Below are 15,502 nucleotides of genomic sequence, written 5' to 3' on the forward strand. Positions count from 1 at the left end.
AATGTCTTATCCAATAGAAGTTTCGGATTTTATCAGGGTCACTCAGAACGTTTTTCGATAGCCAATCAAGACGCACAGTTTGCTTCCAGACATATCCGGACTGGGCTGTTCCAACAGATAGTCAACCTCCCATGATATCCTTCGCCGTCCATTTGAAGTATTTTCGTGGATAAGACAATGGTTCAATTAAGTTTTCATAAACTGTAATTAATGATAGATTACGTGTTTGTATTTGTTGACGCGTCGCAAATCTACCCCAAACATGAGCAAAGCAAATACTGTATTATCTGCTGCCGTTCAGAAGCATAAGGGTGAACACCCATCAGAACAGCCAAGTGTTTACCTCGTGTTTTCAGGGAAAGTGAAAGTAGCTAGAGCCTCTGCTAAAAATGATTTATAAATCATATATACATACATATAATATATAACTGAGTGGCTACTTTGACACTGACGAACTGAGATCAATAAAAACGATCTGGTCTGAATTCAAAGAATAGCCCAACCCAATGAAGCGAGAACACATATTGTACAATATTAGGAGGAAATATATATACTGAACAAAAATATAAATGCAACCTTTTCAAAGATTTTACTGAGTTACAGTTCATAGAACGAAATCTGTCAATTTAAATAAATAAATAAATCAGTCCCTAATCTATGGATTTCACATGATTGGGCAGGGAGGGGCGCAGCCATGGGTAGGACAGGGAGCCGTCCACCTCCTAGGGTGCCAGGCCCAGCCAATCAGAATGAGTTTTTCCACACAAAAGGGATTTATTAATGACAGAAACCCTTCCTCAGACAATTCGGCAGGTGAAGAAGCCAGATGTGGAGGTCCTGGGCTGGCATGGTTACACATGGTCTGCGGTTGTGAGGCCAGTTGGATGTACTGCCAAATTCTCTAAAACGACATTGGAGGTGGCTTGTGATAGAGAAATTAACATCCAATTATCTGGCAACAGCTCTTCCTTTAGTCAACATGCCAATTGCACAATCCCTCAAAATTTGAGAAATCTATGGCATTGTGTTGGGTGACAAAACTGCACATTTTAGAGTGGCCATTTATTGTCCCCAACACAGGGTGCATCTGTGTAATGAGCATGCTGTTTAATCAGCTTTTTGATATGCCACACCTGTCAGGTGGATGGATTATATTGGCAAAGGAGAAATGCTCTCTAACAGGGATGTATACATATTTGTGCACAAAATTTGAGAGAAATTTTTGGGAAAATGTATGGACAGTTTCTGTGATTTTTATTTCAGCTCATGAAAAATGCGACGTTCTGTTTATATTTTTGTTCAATGTATATTATAGGTTAGAGTAGGCTACTAAATAAACTTTCAAGTGGCACACTGACTCACCCAATGATGAAGATACTGTAAGTAGGCCTATACTTTGAAAAACAGTGCTGCTGTTCAGTCAAAATTGGGATTTGTTTGATAATAATAATGTATATTGGTTCTACAGACAAATTAGTTTTCTATTTTTAGCAGTTTGCGTTTGCTTTCCTAACTAAGTTTTTTCCTTAATTGTATTTAGAAATTTGTAAAAGGCAATCTGACAGCGGCAACAAACCATATAAATATAATCCATAGATGACAATTCCCATTCAAGTCAGGACTGGCAGCCATTGCTAGCGTACCCATGAGTTTAACAGTCAAATTGCCATGGTAAGAGGATCAAAAACCCTTCTATATGTCAATGCAACAAGCAGTTCTATATTAGGCTAGCATGCTTCCCGAATTGCAACTGTAGGAATACACGTAACTGCCAAAATAAAGGAAACACTTAAGTAAACGAGGGATAGAAAGTATTTGTTTTGGTGTGGGGTGCATCTTCCTGTTATGGTTTAGGTCCACTTGTAGAATATATGCCAAGGCGCATTGAAGCGGTTCTGGTAGCTCGTGGTGGCCAGACACCCTATTAAGATAGGAGTTGCACCCTATTACTAGTCTGTTCAACCTCTCTTTCGTATCATCTGAGATTCCTAAAGATTGGAAAGTGGCCGCGGTCATCCCCCTCTTCAAAGGGGGAGACACTCTAGACCCAAACTGTTACAGACCTATATCCATCCTGCCCTACCTTTCTGTAGTCTTCGAAAGCCAAGTGAACAAACAGATCACCTACCATTTTGAATCCCACCGTACCTTCTCTGCTATGCAATCTGGTTTCCGAGCTGGTCACGGGTGCACCAAGGTCCTAAACAATATCATAACCGCCATCGATAAATCGATACATCGATAAGTCTCTATGGGGGTTCCACAGGGTTCAATTCTCGGGCTGACTCTTCTCTGCATATATCAATGATGCCGCTCTTGCTGCGGGTGATTATTTGTTCCACCTCTATGCAGACAACACCATTCTGTATAGATCTGTCCCTTCTTTGGACACTGTGTTAACAAACCTCAAAATGAGCTTCGACGCCATACAACGCTCCTTCTGTGGCCTCCAACTGCTCTTAAATGCTAGTAAAAACGAAATGCATGCTTTTCAACCGATCGCTGCCCGCACCCGCCCGCCTGACTAGCATCACTACTCTGGACGGTTCTGACTCAGAATATGTGGACAACTGTAAATACCTAGGTGTCTGGCTAGACTGTAAACTCTCCTTCCAGACTCACATTAAGCATCTTCAATCCAAAGTTAAATCTAGAATCAGCTTCCTGTTTCGCAAGAAATCCTTCTTCACTCATGCTGCCAAACATACTCTCGTAAAACTGACTATCCTACCGATCCTTGACTTATGCGATGTCATTTACAAAATAGCCTCCAACACTCGACTCAGCAAATTGGATGCAGTCAATCACAGTGCCATCCATTTTGTCACCAAAGCCCCATATACTACCCACCAGTGCGACCTGTACGCTCTCGTTGGCTGGTCCTCGCTACATATTCGTCGCCAATCCCACTGGCTCCAGGTCATCTATAAGTCTTTGCTAGGTAAATCTCCACCTTATCTCAGCTCACTGGTCACCATAGCAATACCCACCTGTAGCACTCGCTCCAGCAGGTATATTTCACTGGTCATCCCCAAAGCCAACACCTTATTTCGCCGCCTTTCCTTCTACTTCTCTGCTGCCAATGACTAGAACGAATTGCAAAAATCACTGAAGCTGGAGACTTATATCTCCCTCTCTAACTTTAAGCATCAGCTGTCAGAGCAGCTTACCGATCGCTGCAGCTGTACACAGCCCATCTGTAAATAGCCTATCCAACCAAATACCTACCTCATCCCCATATTTGTTTTTGTTTTCCTGCTCTTTTGCACACCAGTATTTCTACTTGCACATCCTCATCTGCAAATATATCACTCCAGTGTAAATTGCTAAATTGTAATTACTTCGCCACTATTGGCCTATTTATTGCCTTACCTCCTTACTTCATTTGCACACAATGTATACAGATGTTTCTTTGTCTTGGCCAGGTCGCAGTTGTAAATGAGAACTTGTTCTCAACTGGCCTACCTGGTTAAATAAAGGTGAAATAAAATCAAATTAAAAGATACTTTATGTTGGTGTTTCCTTTATTTTGGCAGTTACATGTATGTGCTTTTGATCAAACTTAATCTAGTTATTTTTAGATCCTCTGGGTAAATTATGCTCTCTGGTGTATTTTGAACATTGAGAGCGGGCTCCTGTGTGTTTTTTCTTCTTTTTTTGCCTCTCGGGCCCCTTACAGACTTGGGCCCAGGGGCTACTCTGTAAAACCCTGCATTAATCCGTCCCTGTATATGGGGTAGCTACTTTATGCACTTTTAATTCCCTTTAAATATTTTTATTTTAACAAGGAGAAGTAAAATTAAATTAATAAAAATAACAAATTTAATCCGAATATTGATGAAGCAATAAGCGCAAAGACGATGTCATCGCCACAGTGACTATACTAACATAGCCTATCCAAACCAAAAACCATGGATTACAGGCTACCGCCTACAAGGAACAGGACACAGACATGGACGCATACAATAAAGTATGCTAAGAGCTCCGACAAGACATCAAACATGAAAAAGGACAAGGAGGAAGGTTGAATCATATTACACTGGTTCCGACATTCGTGTCATGTGGCAGGGCTTGCAGACGATAATGGAATACAAAGGGAAACCCAGCTGTAAATTGCCGAGCAATGCAGAACTCCCAAACGAGCTAAATGCCTTTTTTCGAGGAATATAAGACTGTGCCTTGTGTGAAAGCCCCTGTTTTTCCAGATGACTGTGTGATCTTTCCATGGCCGATGTGAGCAAAACGTTTAAACAGGTTAACAATCACAAGGCAGCCGGACCAGACAGAATACCAGGGTGCTTTGTCAAAGCATGCACAAATCCGGTGGCAAGTATTTTCACTGACATTTTCGAACTCTCCTTGTCCCAGTCTGCATAGCCGCAGGAAGTAGTTTGGGGGTTGGGGTGCTGCGATTGTTTTCGCCAACCAGGGGGGCGGGAATAATAAATGAATACAAATATAAATATATATATATATAGTTTCCACGCCCAAGGTTGGCTGCCGTTTAATGGGCTCTTAACCAACCATGCAATTTTGTTTGTTTCATTTTTTAAATTTTGTATATAATTTTTCTACTACCCTCTCGTATGACCGAAAAGAGCTTCTGGAAATCAGAACAGCCATTCCTCATCTTGAACTGGGCAAAGAATTTCTCTTTAATATGTTGGACGAGAGGGATTTACTGCATACAACTGAACAGGCCCTCATCCCGTCATTCGCAGGAGAAAGAAACGGAAAAGGTATTGCAGAAGGAGCCAACGTATTATTACAACAATTATTGGCCAACGTACAATCGCAGGATAATAAATTAGAAGAACTTAAAGCATGCATATTCTACCAACGGGACATTAAAAACTGTAATATCTTATGTTTCACCAAGTCATGGCTGAACGACGACAAGAATAAGATACAGCTGGCGGGTTTTACACTGTATCGGCAGGATAGAACAGCAGCCTCTGGTAAAACACACAATCTACCTAGAGAGTTTTCATCTGTATTTTTCGTAGCTGTCTACATACCACCACAGACCGATGCTGGCACTAAGACCGCATTCAACGTCATAAGCAAACAGGAAAACGCTCATCCAGAGGCAGCGCTCCTAGAAGCCGGGGACTTTAATGAAGGGAAACTTAAATCCGTTTCATTTCTACCAGCATTTCTAGACCACGTTTACTCCACACATAGAGACGCGTACAAAGCTCTCCCTCGCCCTTCATTTGGCAAATCTGACCATAATTATATCCTCCTGATTCCTGCTTACAAGCAAAAAATGTAAGCAGGGAGCACCAGTGACTCGGTCAATAAAAAAGTGGTCAGATGAAGCAGATGCTAAGCTTAAGAACACTAAGGTAACCTGCCTAAATTATTATCGAACCGTAGCACTCACGCCTGTAGCCATGAAGTGCTTTGAAAGGCTGGTCATGGCTCACATCAACACCATTATCCCAGAAACCCTAGACCCACTCCAATTTGCATACTGCCCCAACAGATCCACAGATGATGCAATCTCTATTGCACTCCACACTGCCCTTTCACACCTGGACAAAAGGAACATCTATGTGAGAATGCAATTCATTGACTACAGCTCAGCGTTCAATACCATAGTGCCCTTAAAGCTCATCACTAAGCTAAGGACCCTGGGACTAAACACTTACCTCTGCAACTGGCGGGGCGCCCCAAGGTGGTAAGGGTTGGTAACAACACATCCGCCACGCTGGTCCTCAACACAGGGGCCCATCAGGGGTGTGTGCTCAGTCCCCTCCTGTACTCCCTGTTCACTCATGACTGCATGGTCAGGCACAATTCCAACACCATCATTAAGTTTGCCGATGACCCAACAGTGGTAGGCCTGATCACCAATAACGATGAGACAGCATATAGGGAGAAGGTCAGAGACCTGGCCATGTGGTGCCAGGACAACAACCTCTCCCTCAAGGTGATCAAGACTATGGAGATGATTGTGGACTTCAGGAAACAGCAGAGGGTGCACCCACTTATCTACATTGACGGGAGCGCAGTGGAGGAGGTTGAAAGCTTCAAGTTCTTTAGCATACATTTCACTATCAAACTGAAATGGACCTCCCACACAGACAATGTGGTGAAGAAGGCGCAACAGAGCCTCTTCAACCTCAGGAGGCTAAAGAAATTTGGCTTGGCACCTAAAACCCTCACAAACCTTTATAGATGCAAAATTGAAAGCATCCTGTCAAGGTGCATCACTGCCTGGTACGGCAACTGCCCCGCCCGCAACTGCAAGGCTCTCCAGAAGGTGGTGCGTTCTGCCCAACGCCCAACGTGGGGCAAACTACCCGCCCTCCAGGACACCTTCAGCACCTGCTGTCACAGGAAGGCCAAAAAGATCATCAAGGACATCAACCACCCAAGCCACTGCCTGTTCACCCCGCTATCATCCAGAAGACGAGTACAGTACAGATGCATCAAAGCTGGGACCGAGAGACTGAAAAACAGCTTCTATCTCAAGGCCATCAGACTGTTAAACAGCCATCACTAGCACATTAGAGGCTGCTGCATATAGGCATGGACTAGAAATCACTGGACACTTTAAGGAATGGAACACTAATCACTTTAATAATGTTTACATATCTGGCATTACTCATCTCATATGTATATACTGTATTCTATACTATTCTACGGTATCTTAGTAACTTAATAATGTTTACATATCTGGCATTACTCATCTCATGTGTATATACTCTATTCTATACTATTCTACTGTATCTTAGTCCGTTCTGACATCGCTCGTCCATATGTATATAGTCTTAATTCATTCCTACTTAGATTTGTGTGTATGTTGTGTAATTTATTAGATATTACTTGTTAGATATCACTGGACTGTCGGAGCTAGAAGCACAAGCATTTCGCTACACCCGCAATAATATCTGCTAATCATGTGTATGTGATGGGTCTTACATTTTGATTTGATGTATATATTACCTCAATTACCTCAACTAACCGGTGCCCCCGAACATTGACTCTGTACCGGTACACCCTGTATATAGCCTCGCTATTGTTATTTTACTGCTGTTCTTTAATTATTTTTATTTCTTATTTTTTGGGTTATTTTCTTAACTGCATTGTTGGTTAAGGGCTTGTAAGTAAGCATTTCACTGTAAGGTCTACACTTGCATGTGACAAATCACATTTGATTTAAATAGTCAATTAATGGTACCCAATCTATCTGCATTGACCCTACGCACACTCACTTGACAAAATATACATAGCATGTACACACTCACTCGCACACAATACACTGACACTCAAAACCCATACACATACACATTCACTACATATGCACACATAGACATAACACACACACACACACATACCAAATCAACACAAACACACAAACATTATTATCTATCCTGATGCCTAGTCACTTTACCCTGTCTTCATGTAAACTCAGCAAAAAAAGAATCATCCCTTTTTCAGGACCCTGTCTTTCAAAGATAATTCGTAAAAATCCAAAGATCTTCATTGTAAAGGGTTTAAACACTGTTTCCCTTGCTTGTTCAATGAACCATAAACAATTAATAAACATGCACCTGTGAAATAGTCGTTAAGACACTAACAGCTTACAGACTGTAGGCAATTAAGGTCACAGTTATGAAAACTTAGGCCACTAAAGAGGCCTTTCTACTGACTCTGAAAAATACCAAAAGAAAGATGCCCAGGGACCCTGCTCATCTGTATGAACGTGCCTTAGGAATGCTGCAAGGAGGCATGAGGACTGTAGATGTGGCCAGGGCAATAAATTGCAATGTCCGTACTGTGAGACGACTAAGACAGCGCTACAGGGAGACAGGACGGACAGCTGATTGTCCTCGCAGTGGCAGACCACATGTAACACCACATGCACAGGATCGGTACATCCGAACATCACATATGCGGGACAGGTACAGGATGGCAACAACAACTGCCCGAGTTACACCAGGAATGCATAATCCCTCCATCAATGCTCAGACTGTCTGCAATAGGCTGAGAGAGGATGGACTGAGAGCTTGTAGGCCAGTTGTAAGGCAGGTCCTCACCAGACATCACCAACAATGTCACCTATGGGCACAAACCCACCATCGCTGGGCCAGACAGGACTGTCAAAAAGTGCCCTCCACAGACGAGTCGCGGTTTTGTCTCACCAGGGGTGATGGTCGGATTCGCGTTTATCGTCGAAGGAATGAGCGCTACACCGATGCCTGTACTCTGGAGCGGGATCGATTTGGAGGTGGAGGGTCCGTCATGGTCTGGGGCGGTGTGTCATAGCATCATCGGACTGAGATTGTTGTCATTGCAGGCAATCTCAACGCTATGTGTTACAGGGAAGACATCCTCCTCCCTCATATGGTACCCTTCCTGCAAGCTCATCCTGACATGACCCTCCAGCATGACAATGCCACCAGCCATACTGCTGTGTGTGATTTCCTGCAAGACAGGAATGTCAGTGTTCTGCCATGGCCAGCGAAGAGCCCAGATCTCAATCCCATTGAACACATCTGGGACCTGTTGGATCGGAGGGTGAGGGCTTGGACCATTCCCCCCAGAAATGTCCGGGAACTTGCAGGTGCCTTGGTGGAAGAGTGGGGTAACATCTCACAGCAAGAACTGGCAAGTCTGGTGCAGTCCATGAAGAGGAGATGCACTGCAGTACTTAATGCAGCTGGTGGCCACACCAGATACTGACTGTTACTTTTGATTTTGACCCCCCTTTTGTTCAGGGACACATTTTTTCAATTTCTGTTAGTCACATGTCTGTGGAACTTGTTCAGTTTATGTCTCAGTTGTTGAATCTTGTTATGTTCATACAAATATTTACACATGTTAAGTTTGCTGAAAATTAACGCAGTTGACAGTGAGAGGACATTTCTGTTTTTGCTGAGTTTACATATCTACCTGAAATACTTTGTACCACTGCACATTAATCTGGTACTCTCTGTAAATAGCTCCATTCTTGTGTATTTTATTTTATTTCTTGTGTTACTATGTTATTTTGTATTATTATTTGGAAACTCATGCATCATTGGGAAGGGCTTGTAAGCAAGCATTTCACATTAAAGTTTACACCAGTAGTAAATAAAATACAAATATTGGTCACATACACATATATAGCAGATGTTATTGCGGGTGTAGCGAAATGCTTGTTTTCCTAGCTCCTAGCTACAGTAGAGTAATATTCAGCGCATGTGACAAATAAAAATATATTTGAGTTGGTATAGTACTAGGGAAGCTCTAATGCAAAACATAATATTCCTATCATGAGCTGTAGGCTAAACTGATCACAATATAATATGACTATAGGCCTAAAACAGTTAGCTACATAAGGAACATGTCATTTTTGGTTTCAATTAATGTAGGCTAATAGAATAGTTCTGTATGTGACACTGTGTTCTGAGGACCACCAAGCTGTTCCAAAATCCTGTGATCCACAATATCGGGGACATCTGTTTCAGTGCAGGTTTTGCACTCCAATGACAATTGTGTTATGTGTCCTTAAATGTTTATAGCAGTTCCAGCCACATTGCGGAACGAACCTCAGGGGGGAGAGTATGGGCAGTTCATGTCCTCACTCAGAGCAAAGGGTTCATGTTTTTCAAACTCCACATGTCTCTTGTAGCCTTTTATGCAAAAATATTATGGATTCTTGTAAGAGGGTTCACTTTGGGATAACTTTTTAACTCATTACACAACACTGTGTCTGTGTGTGTGTGTGTGTGTGTGTGTGTGTGTGTGTGTGTGTGTGTGTGTGTGTGTGTGTGTGTGTGTGTGTGTGTGTGTGTGTGTGTGTGTGCGTGTGTGTGTATGTGTGTGTGCGTGTGTGCATGCGTGTGTTGTCCAGTCCTCTCATCCTCCCTCTCAGGAGCAGCCACAGTGGTCCACCACCATAGATGGTATCTTTCCATAAATGATCTGCTCCATGCGGTTGAAGTAGAGCATGTTGATGGGGGACATCTTAGTTGGAGTACAACAGGGCCCTGTGGTGCCCCGGGGGTTAGCCTTGTTCACCAGGTGAGTGTGGGAGTACTTCTGGCGGTGCATGTACTCACACTCTCCAGAACAGTAGTTGGCCTTGTAGCGTTTGGGGGCAATGATCCAGTCCCACCCAAAGGCCTCAAAGTCAACGGTGAGGGGGTAGCGGCAGCACCGCGACTCTGAGGACTCTTCATCACAGTCCAGGCCTGAGGCCCTCCGGGAACGTTTTAGGCTCTCCAATATCTTCACCTCCATGAAGGGTTGCTGTGAATGTAATGACAATAAGAATGAAATCCAAAACAAAACAGCACTGCAAACATCTGGTGGCATAACTCTGATGGAATGAAATCTCCACTGTGGATGGATTATGTGTATACATGGTTATCAATAATAATATATTTGATTAAACCTTGTAACCAACCTTTTATGATGCCTAAAGGCAAAATCACATTCCAAATCATGATGATATAATTACATTCCAGATGGTAGTCAGCCTACACTGTAGGCCTGTACTTACCAGTCCCTCTTCTCCCAGCTCAGCTACCGTGACAGCCAAGTCCTGCCCTTTCGAATCATAAGCTTTGATCTCGAGACCATAATGAGTTTCTGGCTGACGAAGCCAGGTTTTGAGTAATTGATTGATGTCTACACTTTGCCAAGAGCTTGCACCAGAAGCCACGTCGATCTTCAGGGAGAGGATCCGTATGCGTGAGTTTCCCTCAGTGGTTGCTTTTATGCGGGAGATTTGCAAGAAGACAGTTGTGACGGTGTCAGCTGGTCGCAGGTGCACCCAAAGTTGTGCATGTAAAATGTTGTTAGGTCGAATCTTCGGACTAAGATTGAAGAAACAACAAGATGGTATTCCGTCTTGTTGTGACATTGGTCCAGCTAAAAAGAGAAGAGTTAGAATAAGTCCCAGTTTTGTCCATTTGGAACCCAATTACGCACCCCACACCGGTGACTTTACGCACAGACTTGTCTGGTTCCATGGCGCATGGCAGGCATAAACTACCCACTTTTGTATGAGAAAATACTTAATTACTTACGTTTTGCCATGGTTATGATCGTTTCAGTGGTGGCACGCTCCTCATCCTCCACACGATGCTCATACTGGTCTATAAATTGTGTCAAGGGAGGCGCTTTCGGTAAGAGCTGCCTGATCATTTCTCGGCTGATGTTTGGAGCCTGCTCCAGCCTCAGAATGCTGAGAATTTGGGATCTGATGTTGTGGAGTCTCATTAGTCTGCTCTGTTCTCTGAACTCGCAGTTTGAGCATTGCTGTACTTCTCCCTCTTCTGTTACGTTGGCTTGGCGCCTCGTGGTTTCATTCATCCCCATGGTGGTGCTAAGTACACCTAAGAGTGTCAGGTAAAGCATAAATTGCATCCTGTCACTTGTCTTTTTAATCCCACTTTGGACAGAATAGCCTATTCCAGGCCTATATAACACAGTGACAAATATTTTAATTACTATTTTTTATAATCTCCCCATCTCCCTTTTATGATTCTGATTGGCTGCATTAGAGATTAATGTTTTGTTTCCGTTTTAAAGAGATAGGCAACTTTAAAATGCTATAGGCCAATTACTGGAAGCATTCACTATCTGTAGCTATGTTTCCATCCTATTGGCAACAGATTTTCATGCGAATATTCTAGACTCCACTTAAAGAAAATATAACATTTTTCCACCTGTGGTGTGTTTCCACCAAAATGACTGGTTATGGATACAAATCAGTGCCTGATGACGTAGTGCACACAAAATGTACACCTACTTTTTCACGTACGTTTTTTTATTCCATCGCATTTTCAACACTAGTGTAATAGTGCAAATGTGCAGTGGCGATTTTAGCAGGTAAATCTTGTTGGGGCAAAAAAATAAAATAAATGTGGGATGCATGCCAGCAAAGCCACTACACAACACAACACTAAACAATACATTAATTGCACTATAACGGTGACAAACTGTCCCCACAAACTGTTAGGGCCTACACAAAGCTGTCCCAACGGCAGTCCTAACATCTTACCACTGCTACAACTGGTTATCGGCAGATCCTTGTCTGGCAGGGACACAGTTCATTCAGCCTCATTTACTGCCTTTTAAAAAACATAAATGATATGGCTGACTTGCTTAAACAAATGTGATTTCTAATGACAAATGAGATGCACAAACTATGGTATATAAAGGGACAACAAGTGAATAAGAGGCCATTCGTAATTAATGACATTAATGAGCGAACTAGGAGGGACGTAGTCAATTTAACTATTTGTTTAGCACTTTTAAAATGTACAGCGACCGAATTCAGAACATGAGCCGTTCTTACAGTGTTCTTCCTGTGCACCAAGTCAGAACCGTCGGATAAATAAAGGGGCCATATAAGCAGACAATGAAAGCTCTTACAAAATTTGATGATTACATTTCTCCAAAACAGGTTATAGGCTACATGTGTACCACCAAGTCAGAACAGTAGGCAAAATTAAGAAGGGTACATAGACCAAATTATTAGGGTGAGGCACATGGGCTACTAACATCTTACTACACAACATACACTTAGTATTCTTAGCAACAGTGTACATATCTCCCTGGCATATTACATCATTTATACCAGCAGCATACAATACATTTTTCACTCTCCTTGTTGTGCTGTGCTCACTTGAACAGGAAGGTGGCACTTCACAAAGTGGTTAAAGTGCCCAGCCATCCCTTTACTTAGGTTTATGTGTATTAGGTAGTTGTTGTGGAATTGTTAGATTACTTGTTGATATTGCTGCATTGTCAAAGCACAAGCATTTCGCTACACTCACAATAACATCTGCTAACCATGTGTATGTGACCAATAAAATTTGATTTTATTATATTTGAATTTTCGAGGTCTACCCTTAGACTTCCCCATGAGTGACAGAACACTGAGCTAATCACGGCGCAACTAGAGAACATTACCAACATCTACCCTTCATATTTTCCGCTGGCTGCCCCACCACCACAGAAAGATCTGAGCTAGGCTTGAACGCCTGCATTTTGGAGATGCCTTACTCAAGAAGGCAAAAAAGAGACCATGTTTGTATGCGGCTTTATTAACTCAATTATTCTTTATTTTTTAACATGAGAGACTCGTCACTGGTAGAATTTAGTTGGCATTTTATTTCCCCAAACATCCACAGACCCACAAGGTTGAGGTTACTCATGGACAGTCATTAGTAAAAAAATGTTTTGCATTGATGCATTGTGTCTTCTAACTGTCCAAGAATAGGATCCAAACTGTTAGGATATATTTGTTCCCATAAATACAAAGGAGGATGTCTCTCCTCATACCTCTGGCACTTTAGTCAGACTGCCAGAGTGTAAAAAACGTTATGATGGGGCCGGCAACAGAGTTCCCATTGACTAAGCACCACAGAGACCAATCAGGAGAGAATACATACAAGTCAAGGGTGCCAATTGAATGTCAAGGGGTGTGTCTGTGCCTTTTGGATTACTCTCTCTTTACAGAGAACCCCTGTGGTTCAAGTTAAGAGCTACCCTTCCCCTTTCAGTCTGCTCTGCGCATGTCTGAAAGTGACAGAGCCAGCAGCCAAGAGAGTTTTTCACAGTATGTCATAAAAAATGATTACACTTATGAATGTATGTAAAATGCTAATATGTATTAGATCCAGTACAATGGAATAACTAAGACCTGAATTTGAATGCAGAGTGTTCCTATTCCTCCTTCTCTTTCTGTCCAGCAGGTCAACCAAAAACACTTGGCCTGATGGTTCATGCAGATACTGGGGAAGCAATATAGAAATGTTTTGATCCCTTAAATGATTTTACTATTAAATGACCCATATCACAACGCTCATACCTCTTCACAAAAATGTACCTAAATCAATTTTGGAAAAAGGATTTTACTCACAAAAGACCTAGGAATATATTTTTCCAGTTAGAAATAACTATTTTCATCAGAAAAAAATGAACCCTCAAATGCGCTATTGCATCTTGTAAGTTGTCTGCAGGTGGCTTGTTGTGAATGCACTCAAATATCAAGTCATTATCAGGTTATAGAAACTGCGTTCTAATACTCAACGTAGAAGGATTAGTCTTAATCTACAGTATATGAAAGGGATGCTATGAAAATGATTCTTTCACCTTATCAAGCTCACTCTGACTGACAAATCCCTGCCTATTACTGTGATTAAAAAGAGCTCATGAAACATTGTTTTTCATGAGGCCTACCTGTGCGCCTTCCTTTAAGCACCTCTGTTCGAACACCTCTCCTGTCCTTGATCCATACCACATACAGCCACTTGCAGATCTTTTCAGTGTCCATGTGAAAGATAGTTATTGCGAGGCTGGAAAATGTGTTAATAAAAAATAAAAATGAACACCCATGTGAAATGAAGGCCTGCAAAGCTTACATATTTATGTCTAATAGTATGATATGAAAGTAGACAAACATCAGTGTGTGATATGAAGGTATAGTCAGTGGACATTCTGAACCTTGTTTGAGGTCAGTAGGTCACATGACCAAGGAGCTATTGAAATTTTACATTTTGAAAAATATATGTAAAATCTTGTGAGATGAAAATGGACAAACTAAAGGGTGTGCAATAATAGAAGGGTAGTCAGTGGACATTCAGAATCTTGTTTGAAGTAATTAGGTCACATGACCAAGGAGCTATTGAAATGTTCAATTTAGAAAAATTCATGTTAAATGTGTGAGATGAAAATGGACAAACTAAAGGGTGTGCAATATAAAAGTGTAGTCAGTGGACATTCTGAACCTTATTTGAGTTCAGTAGGTCATATTTTTTAATTTTACCTTTATTTAACTAGGCAAGTCAGTTAAGAACAAATTCATATTTTCAATGACAGCCTAGGAACAGTGGGTTAACTGCCTGTTTAGGGGCAGAACGACAGATTTGTACCTTGTCAGCTCAGGGGTTTGAACTTGCAACCTTCCGGTTACTAGTCCAATGCTCTAACCACTAGGCTACCCTGCTGAGATTTTTAAATTCAAAAATCAAATCAAATGTATTTATATAGCCCTTCGTACATCAGCTGATATCTCAAAGTGCTGTACAGAAACCCAGCCTAAAACCCCAAACAACAAGCAATGCAGGTGTAGAAGCACAGTGGCTAGGAAAAACTCCTTAGAAAGGCCAAAACCTAGGAAGAAACCTAGAGAGGAACCAGGCTATGAGGGGTGGCCAGTCCTCTTCTGGCTGTGCCGGGTGGAGATTATAACAGAACATGGCCAAGATGTTCAAATGTTCAAAAATGTCCAGCATGGTCAAATAATAATGTTTGTCAAAAGAGAGATCAGGGTTCAGAGTAACACCGAGGTCCTTCACAGTTTTATTTGAGACGACTGTACAACCATCAAGATTAATTGTCAGATTCAATAGAAGATCTCTTTGTTTCTTGGGACCTAGAACAAGCATCTCTGTTTTGTCCGAGATTAAAAGTAGAAAGTTTTGAAGAAAAATGTAAATAAATAATTTAAACTAGTGCGAGATGTAAATCAACAAAAAAGTAATGTGTGCAA

The 15,502-nt window shown here is 41.8% G+C and overlaps 1 protein-coding gene across 2 annotated transcripts; it reads right to left on the reverse strand.

Moving 5' to 3' along the window:
• Positions 1-9,864: 9,864 nt before the first annotated feature.
• LOC115133992 (growth/differentiation factor 8) lies at positions 9,865-14,815 on the reverse strand. 2 transcript variants are annotated; one of them, XM_065025686.1, is made up of 4 exons: positions 14,808-14,815; positions 11,028-11,368; positions 10,499-10,869; positions 9,865-10,245 (listed from the first exon to the last, which is right to left on the reverse strand). In XM_065025686.1, the coding sequence occupies exons 1-4, from the start codon at positions 14,813-14,815 to the stop codon at positions 9,865-9,867; spliced, it is 1,101 nt and encodes a 366-aa protein (XP_064881758.1). The 2 variants fall into 2 exon arrangements, with proteins under 2 accessions (XP_064881758.1, XP_029523349.1); XM_029667489.2 differs by lacking the exon at positions 14,808-14,815 and having other exon boundaries at positions 11,028-11,367.
• Between the last annotated feature and the right edge of the window lie 687 nt (positions 14,816-15,502).

Source organism: Oncorhynchus nerka, linkage group LG2 (assembly GCF_034236695.1).
Source record: "Oncorhynchus nerka isolate Pitt River linkage group LG2, Oner_Uvic_2.0, whole genome shotgun sequence".
In the NCBI taxonomy this organism is placed as follows: domain Eukaryota; kingdom Metazoa; phylum Chordata; class Actinopteri; order Salmoniformes; family Salmonidae; genus Oncorhynchus; species Oncorhynchus nerka.